At 40.0% G+C, this 23,247-nt stretch overlaps 1 protein-coding gene across 1 annotated transcript in view; it reads left to right on the forward strand.

Moving 5' to 3' along the window:
- Positions 1-23,247, forward strand: part of dchs2 (dachsous cadherin-related 2) — a 172,217-nt gene that overhangs the window by 61,807 nt on the left and 87,163 nt on the right. The window contains exon 2 of the mRNA XM_012955977.3: positions 21,378-21,569. Coding sequence (XP_012811431.2) covers positions 21,378-21,569 — 192 coding nt within the window. The remainder of the gene's footprint in view (positions 1-21,377; positions 21,570-23,247) is intronic.

Genomic DNA, 23,247 nt, shown 5'->3' on the forward strand with positions numbered 1-23,247 from the left:
ATGTCCCTCCTTCAGGGCTCTCACCTTCCAGGGTTAGTTCCACACTCTTGAACACTAAGGCTTCACATTAAGCCTTGCTGACTCCTCTCAGCACTCATCCATCGGGTCATAACTCCCTCTGCTCCCTGGCAGTGGCAGGTGGCACCCCCAGCTCCTCTGGGAGTTCCTAACACAGGCAGCCCTCCTGCCCTGTGCCCTGCTCTGAGAGTGACCTTCACTCAGTCAAGGATCAACCTCCAACTCTCTCTCTGTGTAAATCACACAGCCCTTTTATTGGCTGCTCACCTGCAGCCTAATCAGGCAGCTACCTACAGCTGGCCAAATGAAAACCTTAAAGGGAGTTTGGAATGAAGGACCTACCCAATTAACCCTCCATTTACTCCAGGGACCTATTCATTTGGCTTTTCCTAAGTCAGTATCATAAACCCAGCATCACCTGCTGCAAAACCAAACAGCAAAATGAGAATTTCACTTACCTCTTATCGTAAATTCCATTTCTTCTAGTCCCGACATGTCAGTACGCACGGGCAGTATTGCCCCCACAGCTAGGAGGTAGGACCTATATACCAAAGCCAATCAAAATTATCCCTTACCTATAAGACCATGTGACTTCCTCCTCACCACTGTTATACATTTGCCAAGCAATACAAGAAGCAAATAATTGGGATGGGAAACCCCGTACTGACATGTCGGGACTAGAAGAAATGGAATTTACGATAAGAGGTAAGTGAAATTCTCATTTTCTTCTTCGTCCCTTCCATGTCAGTACGCATGGGATCTACCAAGCCATGCCCCTAAAATATAAGGGGTGGGAATAATAATATCAACAGATGCTAAAAACAAATCAAGCATCACAAGAAAAAACGGACCATTCCCGGCTACAAGAATCCTCTCAGGGACCAGAGGGATTGCCACACTACGGTTGCCATAAACATCCAAGCCCGGCTCGGGAGGATCCTCTGCCAACAAGAAGAAAATGGTCACAATCATAACTCTGACACTGGGCAGTTCACTGGTGTTACCAGCCCCGCAGCAACCGACCAGTTAACCACAACTCTGATGCATTATCCACTAGAGCTGTCTCTATGCCCCCAATCCTTAGCACTAACCTGGGGCCCTAGAAAAATAATTGTGACACACAAGCCTCTAGCTCCAAAGCATACCAGTATCAGCTTAAATTGGTGTTGACAGCCATCAAACTCAACAACCCCCAGAGATCAGCCAAAGATAATCCAAGCACAGATCTGAAGCAACGAACAGTGAAAGGGCACACTAGCCATCAAGCCCCCCTATGGCACAAACAAGCTAGGGACTCCAGCCTGTAACAGAGCATGACAGGCTGAAACCCAACTTCCTACCACTCACTGTAGCTACCAACCTTGAGAGGCTACCTAACCAGCAATGTTAGGGCCAGGTTTAGGAACTGTACACGACCTGCAGATGGAAGATCAGCTAACCAGTAAAACATGACTGGATTCAACTGGAAAACATGCATGGAACAACTGGTGCACAGCCAGCCCATACTCAATGTACCATCTAGCCACCCTGCATGAAAGTCAGAAGCGCCATATACTATGCATGCTAAACAACCAGCGGACAAACCAACACCCTGCCAGAAAGCAGCGGTGGACATGTCAAGCAAAGCACTGGAGAACACGGCAGCTGCCATCCCTGCATGCAAGAGCCCAGAGTGAAAGACAGCTAACACACAAGCAATAGCAATTGTGCTTGCAATACATGACTCTGCAACCACTGATGGACTGTTCAGATACTGTAACTGCAAGAAACCGCTTCCCAAACTAGCCACTGCTAGTAAGGAGTGGAATACAAGGTGAAAAACAAGCACCCACACATGCCAAGAAAGCAGCTAAGGTAGACAGCCACAAGCGCCAAGGCAAACCATGACATGAACCAAAGACCATATCAAAGGCAGCCAACCACATGCCTGCACCAAGGACCACAGCATGACTGGCAACCATATATGCCAAGGACTAAGCCAAGGCCAGCAGCCACCTGCGCCAAGGAGCACACCAAAACTGGCAGCCTCCTAAACTATTGCCAGCATCCTATGAGACTAAGCTCCTAACCAGGGCCAGTCTCCCTGGGAGCCAAAGGACAGAAAACAGGGCAAGTTGGCAAGCAAACCAAGGCTAAAACCCGGCCACAAACCAGGACCAAAGGCCAAACTGGTCAAACGCCAAGCAAGCCAAAGGCCAGAACTAGAGCCAACGGCCAAGCAAGCCAAAGGCCAGAAACAGAGCCAACAGCCAAGCAAGCCAAAGGCCAAATCAATGGGCAAGCAAGCCAAAAAGTCAAAACTGGAGCCAATGGCCAAAAGCTGAGCCAATGGCCAAGCAAGCTGAAGGCCAAAAACAGAGCCAAAAGTCAAAACCTGAGCCAAAAGGCCAAGCAAGCCAAAGGCCAGAGCCAAGCAAGCCAAAGGCCAGAGCCAAGCGGCCAAGCAAGCCAAAGGCCAGAACCAGAGCCAAGCGGCCAAGCAAGCCAAAGGCCAGAACCAGAGCCAAGCAAGCCAAAGGCCAGAATCAGAGCCAATGGCCAAGCAAGCCAAAGACCAGAACCGGGCCAACGGTCACACCAGCCAAAGGCCAAAACCAATGGGTAAGTGAGCCAAAAGGTCAAAACTGGAGCCAATGGCCAAAACCAGAGTCAATGGCCAAGCAAACTAAGGCCCAAAACAGAGCCAAAAGGCTGAAACCAGAGCCAAAGGTCTGAACCAATGGACAAGCAAGTCAAAGACTAAACTAATGTCCAAGCGAGCCAAAGGTCAAAACTGGAACCAATGGGCAAGCAAGCCAAAGGCCAGAATCAGATCCCACTGCCGAGCAAGCCAAAGGCCAGAATCAGATCCCACTGCCGAGCAAGCCAAAGGACAGAACTGGGAAAAACGGCAAAGCAAACCAGAAGACAGAACCAGCGGCCAAGTGAGCTAAAAGCCAGAATGGAAGAAGCAGCCAAGTGAGTCAAGGCCAGAACCAGGGCCAGCGACCAAGCAAAGAAAACTGCCAAACCAAGGACCAGTGGCCACTCAAGCCAACAAGGACCAGCAGGCAAGCAAGCCAGAGTCCAAAACAAGGACCAGCAGGCAGGCCTATAGCAAAAATTCTGCTGCCAGGGGTGAGAGGCAGTAGCAAAGCAAGCCAAAGGCCATAACCCGGAACCACAGCCAAGGGCAACAAAAGCCATAAACAGACCCAACAGCCAAGCAAGCCAAAGACCGTAATCTGGGCCAACAGGCACACAAGGCAAAGTCCATGACAAGGACCGGCAGCCAAGCAAGCCAAGGCTATAGCAGAAAGTCTGATGCCAGGGGTCAGAGGCAGTAGACAGATGAGCTCAAGGCCATAAGCAGAAACTGCAGCCAAGTTAGGCAAAGGCCATAGACAGAACCAACAGCCAAGCAAGCCAAAGACCGTAATCTGGGCCAACAGGCACACAAGGCAAAGTCCATGACAAGGACCGGCAGCCAAGTAAACCAAGGCTATAGCAGAAAGTCTGATGCCAGGGGTCAGAAGCAGTAGACAGATGAGCTCGAGGCCATAAGCAGAAACTGCAGCCAAGTTAGGCAAAGGCCATAGACAGAACAAACGGCCAAGCAAACCAAAAACAATAATCACGGCCAGGGTCAACAGGCACACAGGCAAAGCCCAAAACAAGGAACATCAGTCATGCAAGCCAGAGACATAGCAAAAAACTGGCTAACAGGGACCAAGAACAGCGGTCACGCTGACCAAAGGCCATAACCAGGACAACGACCAACAGGCACGTAAGCAAAGGTCATAGCACAAGCCGGCAATCATGCAAAATGACAGTCACAGAGCAATCAAACATTTACTAATGTTGGCTCCTATCATGCTAGCAGACAGAAATATACCTGTAAACACACAAGAAAAAGGAGTTGTTGAACTACAACTCTGTTCATACCTGGTAGGAAAAAACTGCCTTTTAAGCCAAAGACCCAACCAGGGCCTGCAGAAATAAAATAAGCAGGAAAAGGTACAACACTGCCACAGCAGAAACCCCAGTTAAACCAGGAAGCCCCTGATGAAATAAGGGCTGCTATACCTGCTGTGTCTGCACAGTAGATTTGACTCACAAGGAATTCTACATATATGAAATAGCAATAACAAGGAGCCCAAGAAGCATACAAACACCTAACAAGATAACACTGGCTTGTAGGTAAAGGCAAACTCCAGTCAGAACCCTGGAGAAAGACTGGTTAAAAGGTGCAGACTCCCTGTGAGAAAAGGAGACACCATACTGCTACAGCAGTGCAACTCCCAGCCAGTCTGGGCACACCTGGTGTAATAATGAGCTCCTATACCTGCAGAGTCTGCATGGTAGACTCACAAAGAAAAGCTAACAATATGAAACAGCAATAGCAAGGAGGCCTAGAAGACTACAAACACCTTACAGGATAAAATTGGCTTGTAGGCAAAATGCAAACTCCAGTCAGAACCGTGGAGAAAGGTTGGTTATAAGGTTCAGACTCCCTGCGAGAAAAGGAGATACCATACTGCTACAGCAGTGCAACTCCTAGCCAGTCTGGATGTACCCAGTGTAATAATGAGCCCCAATACCTGCAGAGTTTGCATGGCAGACTCGACTCACCAAGAAAGGCTAACCATATGAAACAGCAATAGCAAGGAGGCCTAGAAGCACACAAACACCTTACAGGATAAAATTGGCTTGTAGGCAAAATGCAAACTCCAGTCAGAACCCTGGAGAAAGGCTGGTTATAAGGTGCAGACTCCCCGTAAGAAAAGGAGATACCATACTGCTACAGCAGTGCAACTCCTAGAACAGTCTTGGAAGCACCTGGTGTAAATGAGCACCCATACCTGTACCCATACCTGCTGTGTCTGCACAGAGGACTCAGGCTTACAGTAAAAACACTAAAGATATCAATAGCAAAGTGCCCTAAAGGAGCTTTACCAGATAGCAGTGAGTAGTCAGCAGCATGGCAACTCCCACAAGAACCCAGACAGCATTCAGCTGAGGGACATAATTAGCTCATTAGTATGCAGGCTTCTCAGTGCACTGAGCATTTCAAACACAGTGGAGACTGAAGATTCATACTCACCAGATTCAGGCTTAGTTATCACTAGCCCATATCCATACCCATGGCCCTTTAGTCCGAAATGTCTTCAAAGGCTCAAAACACCATAGGAAAAAGGAGACTCAATTGATCACAGGCAGGAATGTGGAAATACCCACGCCTGTATACTTTCCCACTAAGCAGCTGTTTGCATACTGTGCATACATGGGAATAGAGCAGGGGGCTATTTTAGCACAAGGCTAGGACCATGGGTATGCCCACACCTGAATTTCTTCCCAATAGGTGAAAGTTTGATTACTTTACTTATTGGGGCATCAGGTAAAATCTTCTCCATTACCTGGGAATCATCCCTCTATGTATACACAGAGGTAAAAAATAAAATAAATAAATAACATGACAAAAACAAAAGAAAAATCAAACTGTGAAATCACAAAATGGTGAGGAGGGAGATCCTACCTCCTGTTCAGTAGGACAAAAAATAACAGTGGTGAGGAGGAAGTCACATGGTCTTATAGGTAAGGGATAATTTTGATTGGCTTTGGTATATAGGTCCTACCTCCTAGCTGTGGGGGCAATACTGCCCGTGCGTACTGACATGGAAGGGACGAAGAAGAAACAATGATCTTTTCCATTGCATCTCTCACAATGTTTACTTCTGCCTGAATCTGCAGTCCGTTAGTATGAAGGGGTGGTTGCATATTGTATGCTATAACCTGTTTACTAAGGGGCCCTGACCCTCACTATCTATCCTTGGTAAAGCCTCATCTGCCTTCTTTAGAGAAAAACTAAATCCTAAAAATTCATATGGCTAGAATGCTGTGTTTTCTACACTGAACTTAAGGTACCAGCAGAGATCTTGAGCATCCCTTTAACAGTGAAGATCCAATTAGGCTTAGGGAGTCACTGGAAATCATAATTTGTCACAGAAGCTGATGCTATTTCTATTACCCTACTATTGTGACTTGTCATCTAAATTCTACCCACTGACTTGAATAAGTTATGCCATAAAAATAATGATGTAAAAAAAAAAGGCCACATACACACTCTGTAAATGTGTCATGTGTTTTACATCATTTTTCCAGCATGATACATAGGCTTCTGTGTGTGTGTGATGTGTCACATAGAGCCACATGAAACTATACCCATACTGGATTCACATAGGTCCTACCTGAAGCTCTTCCAGTAATTCAGCAGATAGGTTCCATCAATCTCTAGCAGGCAGAGAAACCAGGGAACACTTGGATTGCCATTTTACTGCATCCCCACAATAGTTAAAAAGTATACTACTACATCATAGTCCCAAAGCAGAAACAGCAAACTGCCTTACAAAGCGCACAGTCCAGCAGGGCTGCTTTTAAAACTGAAATTATTGTAATTCTATTGCTCTAAGTGGCAGCTGCTAAAAATTTCCTTCATTTGATTTGCAGCCAAACACATTATAGGTTTATTATTTACAGCTGCAAATACACCTTAACAAACTAGATTTAAATGCTGGCTTGTAGCTTCAATAAATAAGCAATCTGTTGTTCTCTGGTAAAACGAAAACACAGGTTTCTGTTTACATTAGCTAATTTTCTTTTTCCTTGTGTATGCGGATATACTTGTGCTTTGCAAGTTTGTGTTAGTAGTGGAAAAAAAAACCAGACTTCTCTTTCAGAAACAGAAAATAAATATTGCAAGCTTAGTGTATTTAGAAGAAAAAGGTTATTTAATGACTTAGCCGGAATATTAATAATTAAGCAGAGCTCTGTGTGATTCATTTGCTTTTGAGGTTGCGCTATTATGCTTCTTGTGTTGTCTTTGGAATTCCGTGTGGTCCTGATTGTCCCATGCTTTGGGCTGATGAGTATTTTAAGGATTTGCTTTTTAAAGCAGTGTTTTTTTTTTTAATTAATGAATTTTATGTGAATGTTGCTCAATCACTCTGACATTTTGGCACAGATGTTCCACAAATGCTTGTGGGTTTTGTGAGTTACTGATATTAATTTATGCAGGATCAGTCTATGCATGTTCTAATCCATCGTCAAGATGGACTAACAGAGTTGAAGCCAACTCATCCTTTTCATTGTCTTTGCATTACCAGTTGCCTTGAGATGTAAATGCCATGTGAAAAGCTATTGATGGAAAACATATTTATTTGTTATGTTTACAGGCAAAAGTATAGATCACGATGATACTCATAATGTAGCACTAAATTGTTTGGTACCACAAGTACATTTACAGATATCAGTGCAATCTCTGGAAAAGCATGCTTCATTCACTTTTTTAAGATTACTGGGATATGCTATTGCTGTTCCTTCCACTGCTGAATTGGGCCATATCTCCCAAATGACAGCAGTATGCTATACAACAGGGTTGTCATAAAGGTAAACAACTGTGCTCTTGTGTAAAGAAAATAGTCAGGGAGGAGAGAACACTAACCTGCATTACCAGAGTGGTGTATTGACTTACAACATAGTGCTTAAGTGGGTATTTCTGTGATCCCAAAGGAAACAGGTTGAGTAACGTTTTACCTGCAGACAGTTAAATGCTGTAAAATATTTTTATCTAGGTTTGCCTCCTAGTTGGTGTTGGTATTTGATGATACTTTATGCCACTGTTAGTTCTAGGGAAAGCCTATAAATGAGGCTTGTGCAGTGTTAGACTGGGGTGTCATGGATCCACCAGAAAACCTTAGATCCCACAATCATTATTTCTCATTCTGTCTCACTCACTTTCTTTATTCGCTTAATCACTTCTCCTACATATTATTATCTATCCTTTCTTTAACGTCTTCTCTTTGTTCTCATACAGAAATGATAAGTGACCATGGTATAAAGATACAAGGCAAATGGTTGGGTGGGCAGGAGGGCCCATGACACTAGGGCCCCTAGTATGCCAGTGGGCTTGTAGTAAGGGAAAATGAACAAAAAAACATATCTTATAATGCTTTGATTTTTACTTGTGCATAATACAAAATAGTGATGCACAGTAAACATAGAGCCCACTGAACGAACTTACCCAGGATATTATGTGTGTCCAATATCCACCCTATTTCTTTATGTCCAAAATCCACAGTAGTATAGGGTGTATTTCACAGGAGCATATAATAGTTCATTTGATAGAATAGAGCAGACATTTCACACTAACAATGGGAAACATGTTGCCTTTGGCACAGTGCTAAGTTCATACTTGGTGGATGGCAATATTTTGTACAGAAATACTTTGTGCAAATAATGATTAAAGCTACAGCACAAAGTAAATCTGATAACAATAAACAAGGCAAAAAGCCTTTGAAACATAAAAAAAGGAAAACCTGGATTTTGGTTAAGTCCTAAATTCTTCTGTTTTAGCTCACAAAACCGTTCTTTTTTATGAAATGCTAGATACCCTAATCTCCATCTGTGAGGTTTAACTAAAGCCAATAAGATTTTGTTTGTTTTACAAACTTAATGGAACCCTTTTGTTGTGCATCTCTTGTATCGGCATGCTGCCAAAGAGAAACTCTGATGCTTGTGTCGCTGTGACCAAAGGGTCTCTGACTAGAAAGGAAAATACCACGAGACAAACCCTCCTAATCCAGCAACCAAATAAACACAGGCCTTGGGATATAAAGATCTCAGTAAATGAATTGCCTAAATCTGACATGTGTGGGAGGTTTTATATCCTGTATTGAAGGTATCATATGTTTCCTCTTGCTCTACATGACCTGATTTTGTCCTTTGACATCAAATATTGCTTCAAGATGGTGGTAGAACACATTACTTTTTAAACTGTGCATTTGTTCAAGTCAATACCTTAACAGAGTACAGTGTATAAATGTCATCTATACTGTAAATAGCCAAGATGACCTGACCAATAGTATTGGGTGACATTTAAGTAGCTTTTGGACTTCTCAAATAACATGAATAACTCAGTTGGACTACTGTATTTAATGGTGAAGAATACCTGCCACCAAAACTTTGTTTGGTGGATGATTCCTCTGAATGCTGTAATTATATTCTGATTATACTATATTCTGATTATATATCACTCCCCTATATCTTTAGATCTGGACAAAGGGGTGTGCATGATGATCATCACGCAAACCACTGATATCATCAAAGGATGTCATCATGTGATGACGTTTCTGGCCATGTGATGACATCAGGGGTCGGGTTATTGCAACCTGCAAACACAAGGATTTATGCCCGGTTATCTGAATGTTGACAACCGGGCAAACGGTTTTGACCTGGACAGGATGTTCAGATCGAAACCAGGCAGAGGCTGTTCACTGGTTAATTGTTTTGTGGGGTTTACGTGTCCTTTGAAGGGAAAAGTTATAATTATCAATAGTAGTTTTGAGTAGTTTCTGTAGTCTTGAGTAATTTATCGATGTGAAAAATATGACACTAATGACAGTGGTTGCTTAATTAGCACAAATGTTCTGGTTCTACTTTTTTAAAGAATTAACCAATTCATTTGTAGCTGATGTTTGATTGTATTAGATTGTAAGCTCTACGGGGCAGGGAACTCCTTCCTACTGTGTCTCATACCACATAGCACTTATTCCCTGTGCATTTATATATATATATTTATTGTATTTATTTATTATAACACTTGTCCACCCTGTGTGTAATTCTGTATATTGTAAGATTGTACAGCGCTGCGTTCCCTTGTGGCCCTTTATAAATACAGTTATACATACATACATACATGTTTCAACTGTAATAGATCTGACAGCGTCAACAGAGGCTTTATTGAACAGCATATTTGCGATTTATGTTGTCCAGGATTTTAAACTGTTGCCCCATTGATGACTTTATAAGGGGTAATTTACAAAGTGAAGGGCAGTGTGCCCTACCCTACACTCTTTTGAATTACTGCAAGTCTCTGCACTTAAAAGTATAGTGCAGAGACCTATGTGTGGCCATGGCCTATGTCAGGCAGTAAGGACAGGGCTGCCTTGCACCTTCCACACTTGCATACAGGATCTTGCTGTGCTTGGCACCAACTGGAAATAGAACTGAGCGCAGAAGTAGCAGGACAAGGCAGTCCTTTGCCTAAAGCTGCCATAGTGCTCCCTTACTTGTGAGTCTTGTGTTTTTTGCACTTTCCTACATTTTATGCATGACCCCTTGTAGTGCTTTTTTTCTTTGTATTTCTAGAATAAAAACGCATTTCAATTTACTGTGTAGGCAACAAACATAACAACACTTGCAAACATCTAGTTAGATGTCATTTGCTGTTGTCATATTTTAAATAGTTATGTGTTGGATACTAACTGTGGAAAGCATGTGAGGCCTTGGTGAAATAAATATGTTAAGAACCACTGATCTAGAAACCCCCTGGAAGACCAACAGATTCCGTAGTCACCAGCCATTGAAATCTCATCAGGTGAAAAGAAAACATACAGTAAATTATCAATCCAGATGCAGTCATCGTGCCCTTGGGTAAAGCAAGTTAGGAATTTTCCAGAACACCTGGTGATAATCACTCACTACACAATAACTGCCAATGGCCGTGTTTTATGAGAGTATGGCATGATTTCCCTACTGTATGTAGTCTGTATTCACTTTTATATCAGTTGTTTGCCCCCCATTGGTTGACTTATTGGTTTCATGTTTTCTCCCTTGAAGTTACTCCAGTTTCAACACTGTTGATCTAATGCTTATATGCAATTCATGAGTTCCCTTGCCCACAGGAGGTCATATGTTTTATGGATAGTTTGCCCATAGTTTTCCAAGAGAAAATTATATGTACAGTGCAAAAACAATTATTAGAAACTTCAAAAGCTTGATGGTGATTAGTTACTTGGCTAGCAAGAATACAGTGTGTATGCTGAGGCATGAATATCAACACAATATTAACCAGGAGCTACTTTCATATTTCTTTTACTATCTACATATCTATTTTAATAGTAGTGTAATAGGTATGGGACCTGTTATACAGAATGCTCGGGACCAGGGGTTTTCCAGATAAGGGATCTTTCTGTAATTTGGATCTTTGTACCTTAAATAATCCTTTAAATCAAATTAATTAAATGCAACAGGATTGTTTTGCCTCCCTAAGAATAATGATATCTTAGTTTGGACCAAGCACAAGATACTGTTTTATTACTACAGAAAAAAAAGTAATTTTTTTTACAAATGTGAATTATTTGCTTAAAAAGGAGTCTATGGGAGATAGCCTTCCTGTAATTGAGAACTTTCTGGACAATGAGTTTATACCTGTAATTTGGTAGCCTTTGTCAGTACTAAAACTGCATGATGTACAGATATGAAGGGACTTAAATAACACCTGGGGGGGGGAGGGGGGGGGGGAAGCAAGTGCACATTTATTAGAACTTAATCACCCTGATCATGGCATGGGGCATTGTAAATTAGCCCAGTGGTGTTTTATAGATTTTAAAGGTAGATTTTAGAGGTAGAATCAAGTTGAGTAATGATAAGGCTATAGAGGTTTTTTACCTCACCCTCATTAGATTAATAGAGCATGAACCAGGCTCTGTCAATGCAGGCATGTTCTTTAGTTTTTAAAGTGACAGGTGATAGTTACTTCTGGACATTTCCTTTTGTACCATGACCCATTAACAACACCGTGTTTTGGTATCTTTTGAACATTTTGGTTCAAGCGCCCTCTGTAATCCAGCATTTTACTAAGACCCCTTTTAGAGTGCCTTAAAACATGTTTATATGTTATCTGCTAATACAAAATGATCTTTAGGAAATATTTACAATCATAACTAAATGTTTAACCTGAACTCACCCTTGTGGCAATAAGGTTTGGCTTCCAATAATATCTAAAATGATGGAGAAATGGAGCTGCCTTCTGTCCTGGAGTGATAATGCATAACTTTTAACACTGAAATCCACTCCATGTTTGAGCATAAAGATTGCGTTTTCTCTGTTGGTGTATATGTTTTGGTGGGGGTGAGAGGGGAATAGGTGGAGTTGTGACGTCCCAGAGCGGGGAAGAGGTGGGGCTGTACCATCGCAGGGGTGGGGCTATGGCAAGGGGATTGCCTGATTGCCGCATCAATGTTAGTGAGTCCTGCCTGGTTTTCCTAATTTGGGAAACCGGGCAGGAAGTTTTGACCCCAACAGCCTTACTGAAAACTGGGCTGTCTAGGTCAAAGCCGGACAGGTGGCAACCCTACTTCTGGTGCGATAGAACGCCATTAGTGTGTGACACTTTTGGTGACATTTTGCTGCGCCTATTAACCTTGCATGCACAGAATATCCCTGCATTAAGCTGTCAGTAAACACAGACATTGAACAACCACATTGATATTAATGTTTTAGCCATAATGTAAAAAGCAATCTGACCCGTAGCTTATCACCTGCAGCGTTGTCTGTACAGTGCTTATTGCAGATTGTGGACAGAATATTGTTCCAGCGATCTAAAAAATCTGTAAATGTACAGAGAGAATGGCATGACTGCCAGGGAACAGTTATAATATAGAGAAAATACACCTCTCCATGCAAGCAGAAAATGTAAATAATTTGTATAACACAGCTCTAGCACTAAACATTGTTCCAACGGCAAATAAAAAAGTACAGATGAAATCATCCCTTTAAGGTATTTTCATTTAATGTGCCCATGACAAAGAAAGAGTAATTTGAATTTTATGAAGTGGAATGTATCTGAGGTAACATCCGTGTCTCAAATTAGAAGTGAATAAAACACCATCCCTAAATAATGAAAGTTAGGAGGCTCCTAAAATACTAGCCTTAGGGTGACATGGCAGCAATCAAATCCTTCTATTTATAACTTGGTACATCATGCATTTAGGAAATGTCATTCTGTGATGTGAACTCATTTTTATTCCGGGCCTGAAGAAATACATAATATTGGGGGCAGATGTAATTTGAGTCCAATCTCAAAATTCAACAGTCTGCCTATTATTGTAATGTGTGGAAAGCTGGTGTGGTCCATATGAATGTCATTATAGGCATTATAATGTATACATCTTTTAAATAGCAATGCACTTATACATATTTACAGTTGGAGTAATTAGGGAACAATGCATACAACATGTACGTATTGAAGAACTCTAAGAATGGCTGTTTAACCACATATTTATTGGCAGAACTGCTATAGACTGATAGAAACATAACAGATTCATAAATAAGGGACACATTAAATAAACAGCATAGTTAGTACTAGGCTTGGGACTGGAATTCTTGGGACCTGGGGTTTTAGCTCTTGATAGTTAGGGACAACGCTTCATGCAAATCACACAATTCTATGTTGACTTTAAAATGTTTTGCCTGCAGTCCTCCAGCTTTAGTTTAACCTTATATACAACATACTAGAATGCTCTATAGAGCTTATTATGAGCTTCTTATGTACCTTGTATTACACAACAATGTTGTTTGCTTGAGAAAAAATGTTTTTTTCTTTCATATGCCTGTAAAAAAGAAAAATAATGAAACACAATTAAGGTATAGTTATAGGTAAGGTATATGATCCCTGGAAACCCATTATCCAGAAAGCTCTGAATTAAAAATTAAAATTAAATTTTTTTTAAAAATTTCCTTCCTCATTGTAGTAATAATAAAACAGTACCTGATAGCTAAGCTGGATGAATCCATATTGGTGACAAAACAATCCTTTTGGGTTTATTTAATGTTTAAATGATTTATAACAAACTCAAGGTATGGAGATCCAAATTAAGGAAGGACCCCAGGTTTCAAGCACTCAGGATAATAAAACCTATATCTGTATTAACGATGCAGGAATCCAGTTCTGTTCAGCATTTGGCCAAACTGCAGCATTTGGATTCAGCCCACTTTTGTACCTGGTTGAACCAAATTGGGATTCAGGCAGACCTATTTATCAAAATTCAAATTTATAAATGTTAGAGTTTGTTTTTAATTCAAATAAACTTGAAATTTTACCGAGTGCAAAAAAAAAAAACTTGAATTAAAAAAAAAATCTCTTTTTCTGTGCTAAACAAATATTGAACATTTGAGTTCTGGAGGCTCTTATTCGAATCCATGAGTTTTAGCACAAAGAAACTTAAATTGATGTAAAAATTTAAATTCAAAGGTTGATAAATATGCCCCTTCATGTCATATGACAGCTGAAGATAACATGTTTTCAGATTATACCATTATTTTTATATTTATATTTACCTCAAACAAAGTTTTAAGCCAGGGGTGGGCAAACTACGGCCCGCGGGCCACATCCGGCCCGTCAGCCCTTTTAATCCGGCCGCCGTCTCCGGCACAGCGTCAGCACGCACGGGGCGCAACCATATAAAAGAATGCACTGGGGAGCCAGGGAACAGAAGGACGGGACGGAGGAAGCAGCGGGTCGCTGGGGAGGAGCTGAGAGGCCCCATAATTTTTTATGGCAGCCCCGGGCGTAACGCTGTCCCGGCCCAGTCCGGCCCCTATGTTAATTAATGTGGCCCCTGAGCTAAAAAGTTTGCCCACCCCTGTTTTAAGCCCAACTAGTGCAAAAAAATTGTTATGTAAAATATCAGTGCAGCACATACAGTTTTACACTTTATACACTGGTGTAAAATCAGGGTCATTTTTAAAGATATTTGTGTTAGACAAATTACGAAAATATCAAACCCATGAAAACAGAGCATAACTAGGCTGGAAAACAATATCTATATTTGTGTTTTCAGATTAATGTTGTCTTTATGGTAATTATTTTTAGTATTTTTTATGTATTTGAAAGATAAAAATATTTAGCCTGGTTGGCCAGTAACAAGGCCAGTAACAATCACTGCTATTTTGTTATGTACCTTGAGTAATACCATTAAACAATTAAACACATCTTCACCGTCATTAATTTGGCTAAAGAAACATACATTAAGCTGTACATTCCAGATTTCCAATTATAGCCCAGATGCCTTCTTTAGTACCTTTTAATAGCAGCCGGTAGGATTACCATAGGTTTTATACCAATTCTTCATTCCAGAATAAACATCTGTGGTGTTTTTATTGTTTCTTGCACTTAGAAATTGTATTTCATTTGCCGTTGAAAAGACTGCACTTATTCACTCCCTTTGAATAGCACTTTGTCATAAAACTGATCAGTGGTTCCTACATACAGGTGGGTGGCATTATTAATAAGAGGTCTGTTACCATTAACACTCTGCTGCAAGGTTATTTGCTGGGATTGGACCAACCACCAACTCCTTACTATAGCTTGACAGCCAGTTTTAGGTGGTTAACCCAATGTTTAAATCATACTCATTTATTGCAACATGCAATTCGTTTGCTGTACAACTACCCTGTATATATATTTTTTCCTTGTATTTATATAGCACTGACATGTTGCCACCACACTTTAGAGATTATATACTGTAGTACCAGTGCCAGTGGAGCTTACACTCTAAGGTCCCTATCACAATCACACCCAATTTTATCAGGAACCAATAAACCTGTGTGTATGTTTTTGGAATGTAGGAGGAACTGGAGTATCTGGAAGAAAACACAGACATTGGGGGAACATACAAACAGATGTACTGGCCACAAAACTCAGGCCCCCAGTGCTGCAAGGCAGTAGGGCTACCCACCAAGCCACCCTGCTGCCCACCATATACAAATCTGACACCAAAAGACCTTGGGGCTAATGGTCTTGCACATATTAATTAGTTATGCTGTTTCCTGGCCATAAGGGACCCCATCAACAAATAAAGCAACATTTACCACATAATTTGTACACGTGTACCCAAACCTTTGCATTCAACTATACATGCTAAACTACGCAGCTGCGTACCTGTGTGACATCTTCCCTGCAATCGAACATTCTTTGGGTCTCTCCGCCGATACAAACCCTGCTTGCGCAGTTTAAGCTGTTCTCCTGCTACCACCAACTGCGCACATGGAAGCAGGGTTTGTATAGGGGGAGAAACCCGATGACTGTTCACTTGCAGGGAAGATGTCGCCTAGGTACGCAGCTGCGCTACTCTGCTCTTTTAGGTTGGGGTTAGTGATAGGGACAGTTTTTAAAGTTAGAGGGAGAGGTGAGAAGGGTCAAGGCAGACCAGTTAAGGGGGCTTTTACATGCAGGGAGGATGTTGTTCTCCTTTAAACCCGACTGTTTTGCCAACCTGACTGTCCCTTCTGAACTTGTCAGTTACAGCGTGACTTCTGGAACACTCAGATAACCCAAACCGAGGGAACTGAAATGCCATTCCCAAGCATTCCGTATAATAGATTCTATGTGTATCTATATATAAATATAGAGGGAAGGTACATATCTCCCAGAATGCTCTATTAGATCCAGCATATGAGGAGAAGCACAGAAGCTGTGAGTACAGGTACTGTAAGTGATGAATCACCACCTGGGGGTGGGGAGCTCTCTGCCAAGGGAAGCAGGAAATAGGAAGTCTGTGAGGTTCTGGCAAAGGGAGTTTTGGTGTGGGAAACAGTCCCTAAGAGAACCGGGGATGGTGAAACAAATGTATATGACTCACTGCCCTAAGCAGAGCTAGGACATTGGTGCAGGAAGGCAGACCAGTGTATGCAGTCTGCCAGTGAGCCAGGCTGTTTTGGTTGATGAACAAAAACCGCATGTTGCTGTTACATTTGTTACAAACTGTTATCATTTACTTCTCTCTTTTGAGTGAATTCCCATATCTATCTACCTTTACCTCAGCTCAGATACAATTAAAACAGTTTAGTCACCACGTCTATTATTATTTCCCTGCTGGACTACTGCAATTTACTCCTTGCCAGCATTCGAACACATTGCCTCTCACAACTACAACTCATTCATTTATTTAATCACTTCCCTATGCATATCCATTTACTGGCTCCCAGTATCCTCTAAAATCAATTTCATATTACTATTATTCTCATTCAAGGCCCTAAACAATAAAACCCCTCCCTATAATTCAGCTTTGATCTCAAAATACACTCTTTTACAAAAGCAATGCTCTGCTACTGACCTTTGCCTCTCTGCTCCTCTCATCACTTCATCCGATTTTTAACTGCAAGGCTTCTTTCAGACTTCTGCCGGTCTCTGGAACTTGCTGCCTTGTGCTAACAGATTTCCCTTTATTCCAAACTTTCAAACACTGTCTAAACACCCATCTGAAATGTATTCAATGTATCTTGATTGATCAGACATTAATGTAATATAAATCACCATTTTGTTCTAGTATTATGTTTCAAATGTACCTTAACTCTTTAGAAGAGTATGGCCCTCATATCCTATTCTTACTCTGTAAACCCTTTTTTATTGTAAGATCCCTGTTCGCTATAAATTAATGTAAACCACTGCATAATTTGCTGGCACTAAATAAGTAAATGACAATAATGATATGTTCACATGTAATTATAAATAACCCCAAACAACAGTCCCCCCCTCCTCCTACAGTAACTACTAGGGTGTCACTAATCCAAATTTTTCTGGATTTGGCCAATGCACAGAACACTGCACAAAAGATTTTAATGAATACAAACCTATTGGCATATTCACATTTGTCCAGTGATTTAAACTCACAACATAATAGATTCTGTCCAAATACTGCAAGAAGTTCTGTGATTCAACTGAATCCTTAACAAAATCCTGGAGCCCTAGAAGCTTCACTGAAAGGAATTGTTATGGATTTTTTCATTAATGCAGAGTACACTCTCTCTCCTTTCTGCTTTGGTCAAAGAGCAGGTTTCAGTGTGAAATAACCCTGGCTAATCTTTTTGTTGGGATAATCTTGACTGTTTCTGGAGAGTTAAGCTCTGTTATTTTGGAGCCATCGATGGCAGTTAAGGCTTGGGAGCACAGCTTTGAAAAAGTACAAACAGAGTCTTCATGTTCTTCCAATGTTCCTGCCTCACAACCACAAGCAAATGAGCTTTGAGCTGGAGGATTTTAGAGAAATAGTTTAATTGGGATATTATGGGAAGACTGTTTTTATAGGGGTAACTTGGCTCTTGGATTTATCTCTTCTAGGAGCCGAGAAACAGTTTTTGTTCAAATGAAGAGCTAAGCACCAATGCAGCAAAACAATAGGAAGCAGGAGAAATCCAAACATAAATTCAAATACACACAGTGTTGTGGTTTGAAGGTGTTAGCAATTTTATACTACAAAAAATTGTTCAGCAGTACAGGGAGGGCAATAATTTGCTACAGTAAGACAGAAAAACATAGGGAGAAAGCTTACTGAGAAACAGCTTATTGTTTGTTTGTCATTATATGAAAACAAATATGCATAAATATTAAATAGTATGAAACCAATATCTTGCATAGGTGCAACTTTTAATTAGGTTAATTGTGTCTTATACTCAAAGCAAAAAAAATGTTTTTGCATTACCTCACATGGCCTTTTAAAGCTCTTTCTTGTGAGGAAGGAGTTGGGAATAACAGGCTCTAAGTATTTAGGACTTAATCTTTTATGACAGTTTTATACCTTTGCCACTCACTCTTTCAGCACCACAGATGCTTAACCTCACCTTAGCATTAATGTCTTTAAGGGATCAGGATTATTATTCGCAAGGACAAAGAGAGACACAACAGCTTATAATTTGCCATATGGGGAAATGCTAAACCTACATTGAGTTCTAAAGAGAACCTAGTTTTCTGCAAGGTGTAACAGAAGCCTAACTAGAGAGAGGGAGAAGGATGGATTCTTTATTCTATGTTAATAATTTGATCAATCACACAATTACATTTATTTATATGACTATTATATTACTACTGGGCTGCCAGATGTATTTCTGAGTGCTGCCAGGTTTAGTTCTGAGTGCTGTAGGTAGATGGAGCCCTGGTATATTCAGTTAAATGAATTCTCTGGTGACTACTTCCAATAAAGCACTGTGGCTGTTTTTAATGCTGACTTTGCATAAATAGATATATCATAATCTGGTCTTTTAGAATTGGGCATATACTGGATCAATGAGGAGACTATAGAAACTTGATCAAGCAACGCTAAGGAAGTGTGCCTTATTTGAGGGACTGCCCCTTGTGGGATAAAAAGCAGTGAAACAGGGGAGTACACTGAAGGAAAATCAGGGTGAGGTTTGGATATGTGCGTATTTAATGTCTATGATAGCCGCTGAATTGCAGCACTGATCAATGTGACCTTGTATGTAACATTATTTCAAACAAAGGTGTTACATCTAGAGATGAGCAAAACTGTTTTTGCTAAAAAATGTGCAAAACCACAGAAAAATTTTTAAAACTGCATAATTTCACCAAAATGCATTGAAGTTACTGGTAAGGCTAAATTACATTGCAGGGAAGGTGTCTTTTTCTGGCAGGTCCTGATGGTGCGCTGGGTTTTTACAGGCTCCCTGCTCCATTCATTTGACACTTGCCAGACTGCAACATAATACCTCTGATGTGCTGATCTTGACACAGGATTGTCAGAAGTGTCAATCTTGACACAGAAACACTGGATGCATAAATCTTCACACATGGATTATACATGTGACAAACTTGACACAGAGATGTCTGATGTGTCAGTTGTAAAGCAAGGACATGCGTTGATCTTGAGGCAGATTTGTAAAAAAAAAATCACTTTAAGATCTACTACCTGGGCAAATAACAACCGCTGACTAAATCCCGCTGCTATTAGTATATGAAATTTTAATTTTTTATGAAATGTTGATTAATATGAATTCTATTTAATGAAATACTTTTGATTAATTTTAAGGTATATAAATAAATGAACTGTTTTTAATACTGATTATGTTCTCCACCTACTTGAATCACTGAGACTTATAATCAAGTGCGATATAGAGGGCGCTGCTCTTATAAAATTAGCTAAGGTAAAAAAAAATCACTCCCAGCGAAACCACAAATACTGTAGCTTATCAATAGCCACAACCAGATGTGAGGTGGCAAGATTTAATATTGTGTTTTAATTTTAGTACCGTAAAAAGAAAAACAAATTTGGGAAATCATTTACTCGTAATGACCGAATAGACACACTGTTATGTATTGTCACTTTGTTCATTTTCATCTTACAAAGCATTTTTAATATGAATTTAGAAGCAGGTTCAAAACTGAGCAAAATGCTGTAAATCCGGGTCCTAATGAAAGCTTATGAAACACAGGCAATATGTATTTATCACCTGTCTCTTACTTTTCTGTAATATCTAAATATTCTTGCTAGAAAAGCCATGTGAAGCATAACTCTTGCCTACTGGCATCTCAATGAATCAATTTTGCAATGAACAAACACACTTCTGTGCCAAAACTTGTATTGATCTTCCTTCCAATCAAAGGCAGGAGATATCTTCTTTGAAAAAGGATGCAGGTAGTGCAGGAGTGTTTTCTTCACACTAAAGATAAATGTTCAGATGAAAAACATTATTTATGTTGATATTAAAAGCAGTTACATACATAAGAATCCTTTTTGGACTGCAAGAGCGTAGGTTCAGATTCTCTTCTCTAAGACACTTTCAGAATCTGTTGGTTCTATGAAACTATATTTTTAATAATGTGTGATTTATGGAAATAAGTTTCCAAAGTGTTAGTATGGGCCCCATGATCAGTTATAAGACACAGGTTACTTTTCTTTTGGAAAACATATGAAAATAAAACAGCTAAACACAAATTCCTGCTGTAACATTAACTCATGTAGCTGCCAGTAAGAATTTGTCTATGTCTTATAGCACTGACATGTGCAAAAACTTGTATGTGAGATGTTTACTGAAATAGGCGCAACACTGGTACAGGTATCGGACCCCTTATCCGGAAACCCATTATCAAGAAAGTTCCGAATTATGGTAAGGCCATCTCCCATAGACTCCATTGTAAAAAATGGTTTCTTTTTTCTCTCTAATAATAAAACTGTACATTGTACTTGATCCCAACTAAGATATAATTATTCCTTATTGGATGCAAAACAATCCTATTGGTTTTAATTACCGTTTAAATAATTTTTTTAGTAGACAAATAGTAGACAAATTTCGGTAGGAAATCCGAATTATGGAAAGACCCCTTATCCCGAAAACCCCAGGTCCCGAGCATTCTGGATAAAGGGTCCCATACCTGTATATGTGCAACAAAGGAGAGAAATCTTTTATCCTAATCTTTTATCCTTAATAATACATTTTAATAGGTTTAAAGCAACTGGACTTGTTTAGTAATCATTGAAGACGTTTCACTACTCATCCGAGTAGTGAAACGTCTTCAATGATTACTAAACAAGTCCAGTTGCTTTAAATTTATTTATACTAGATATACCATGACCTGGATGAATGAAAATCTTCATAGACATATTTTAATAGGCTTAACTATGAAGAAATGTAACATACATCAGGTATTGTATCAGAAACAATTCAATAGGAGATTTGATGTTTTAGCTACTAACCATATAAAGTAAAAGGAGGTGTTATAATATTATTTTTCTTTCTTTGCTATGAAGGTTAAAGCCACTGATGCAGACTCGGGTCCCTTTGGCCAAATTCACTATTCTGTTTATGATGGATTTCACAATACGAAGGAATCACAAAGCTTTCGGATTGATCCAGATTCTGGGCGTATCTGTGTATCCAATGATATAGACAAGGAAAGCGGGCCAACCAGTTATGATCTTCTTGTCAAAGCAGAAGATGAGGTAAGTTATAACAAAACTATGGTCTGCCCTTATACCTTAACTGACATTGGTATTTGTGCAATTATTAGGTAAATATTAGGTGTAAAATAAAATGAAAAAACAAAAACAGCTTACTGTTACTAAAACAAGAAAGAAAAAAAAATGTTTTGGTTGACATCAAAACGAGCATAATGTACATCAAATATAAGTCAATAAACCCCTAGTAAAGTCATTAGCCCCTCTTTGAATAGAGTCTGTTTAAAGGGGACCTGTCACCATAAGAAATAACTCCAAATTATTTTCTATATTGTTAGTTGAGCAAAATAAACTTTACTTACTCTATATAAATAATATAAATCTTGTTTCCTTCCGTCTTGGAATTACTCAATCACAGCCAGCAGGCAGGCACCATTTTGCTACAGGCACCTTTGATACAAAGGCAAGCTTTGTATCATGTCAAAATCTTGTTTATGTGCCAGAATGGGGGACCTGATGCCCAGGCCCATGCACTGGTTACACAATTAGATAAGGAGGAGGGAGGGGAAAGGTGAGATGTGTAGTGACATCTAGGTAGTGCTGAATGGAAAGCTAAAGTTATTGTCTGCCCTGCCTCTATGCCTAAGGCATAGAGGTGGGGCAGGCAATATATGATTGACAGCTGGGATTTTTAAATGCCTTTATAATGGGTTTGGATGTGTTAATATGTTTAATTTGAAAAGGACTTTTATTATACAGCTTTTTATGTCTGGGTGACAGGTCCTCTTTAAGAAGAGGTTTCCTGGACTTTCAAACATAAAACCAATATATACAGTTCTTGTCTCAGCACCATAGAAAGGTTATAATTAGAAATGTCCAAGCTATTTTGCCAGTATCAAAGGAGAATACCAGCAATATGACACTTACTATTAAAGCATATCTATGTAGAAAACTATAGAAAAAACATGTTACAGTAGCATAATACTGCCAAGAACGAAGGACTCATCTTACACCGCCCACTGTTCTGTTTTACTCTTTTTTAAATGTTTAATGAGTGCTCAGTGACTTGCAATATTTTAAGGATGGGTACTTAATAGGATATTTGCCAAGACTATAAGTTCCATGCAGGATGCTGCCTTTTTGCAGAGTGATTTAAATAAATTGGAGAACTGGGCAGCAAACTGGCAAATGAAGTTCAGTGCAGATAAATGCAAAGCTATGCACTTTGTTAGAAATAACAGTTATATAGTGTTTTGGAATGTCTTTAAGTGAGAGGGATTTGGGGATTTTTGTGGATAACAAACTGTGTAACTCTAGACACTAAAGATCATTGGCTACAAAAAAAACATAATTTTACCTCTATATAGATCCCTGTTAAGGGCTCACTTTGAGTTTGCAGTGCAGTTTTGGGCTCCAGTCCTTAACAAGGATATTAATGAGCTGAAAGGTGTGCAGAGACTGCAACTAAACTGGTAAAAGGAACAAAGTAATGTAAAAATTAAAATATGGGAAAAGACTGTAAAGGTTGGGGTTGTTCTCTGGAATAAAAAGCATGTGAAGGGACATGATTACTTTTTTATAGTACAGTAGAGGACTTTTGTGCCTTGAGGAGATGAACTTTCATCTGAAGCAGTGGAGGCTATAATGATCTTAAGACTTACAGTTAGTTAGTATAGGTATCAGTATATATAGTTACTGTATATATGTGAGTGTATAGACAGGC

Source organism: Xenopus tropicalis, chromosome 1, assembly GCF_000004195.4.
Source record: "Xenopus tropicalis strain Nigerian chromosome 1, UCB_Xtro_10.0, whole genome shotgun sequence".
Lineage (NCBI taxonomy): Eukaryota > Metazoa > Chordata > Amphibia > Anura > Pipidae > Xenopus > Xenopus tropicalis.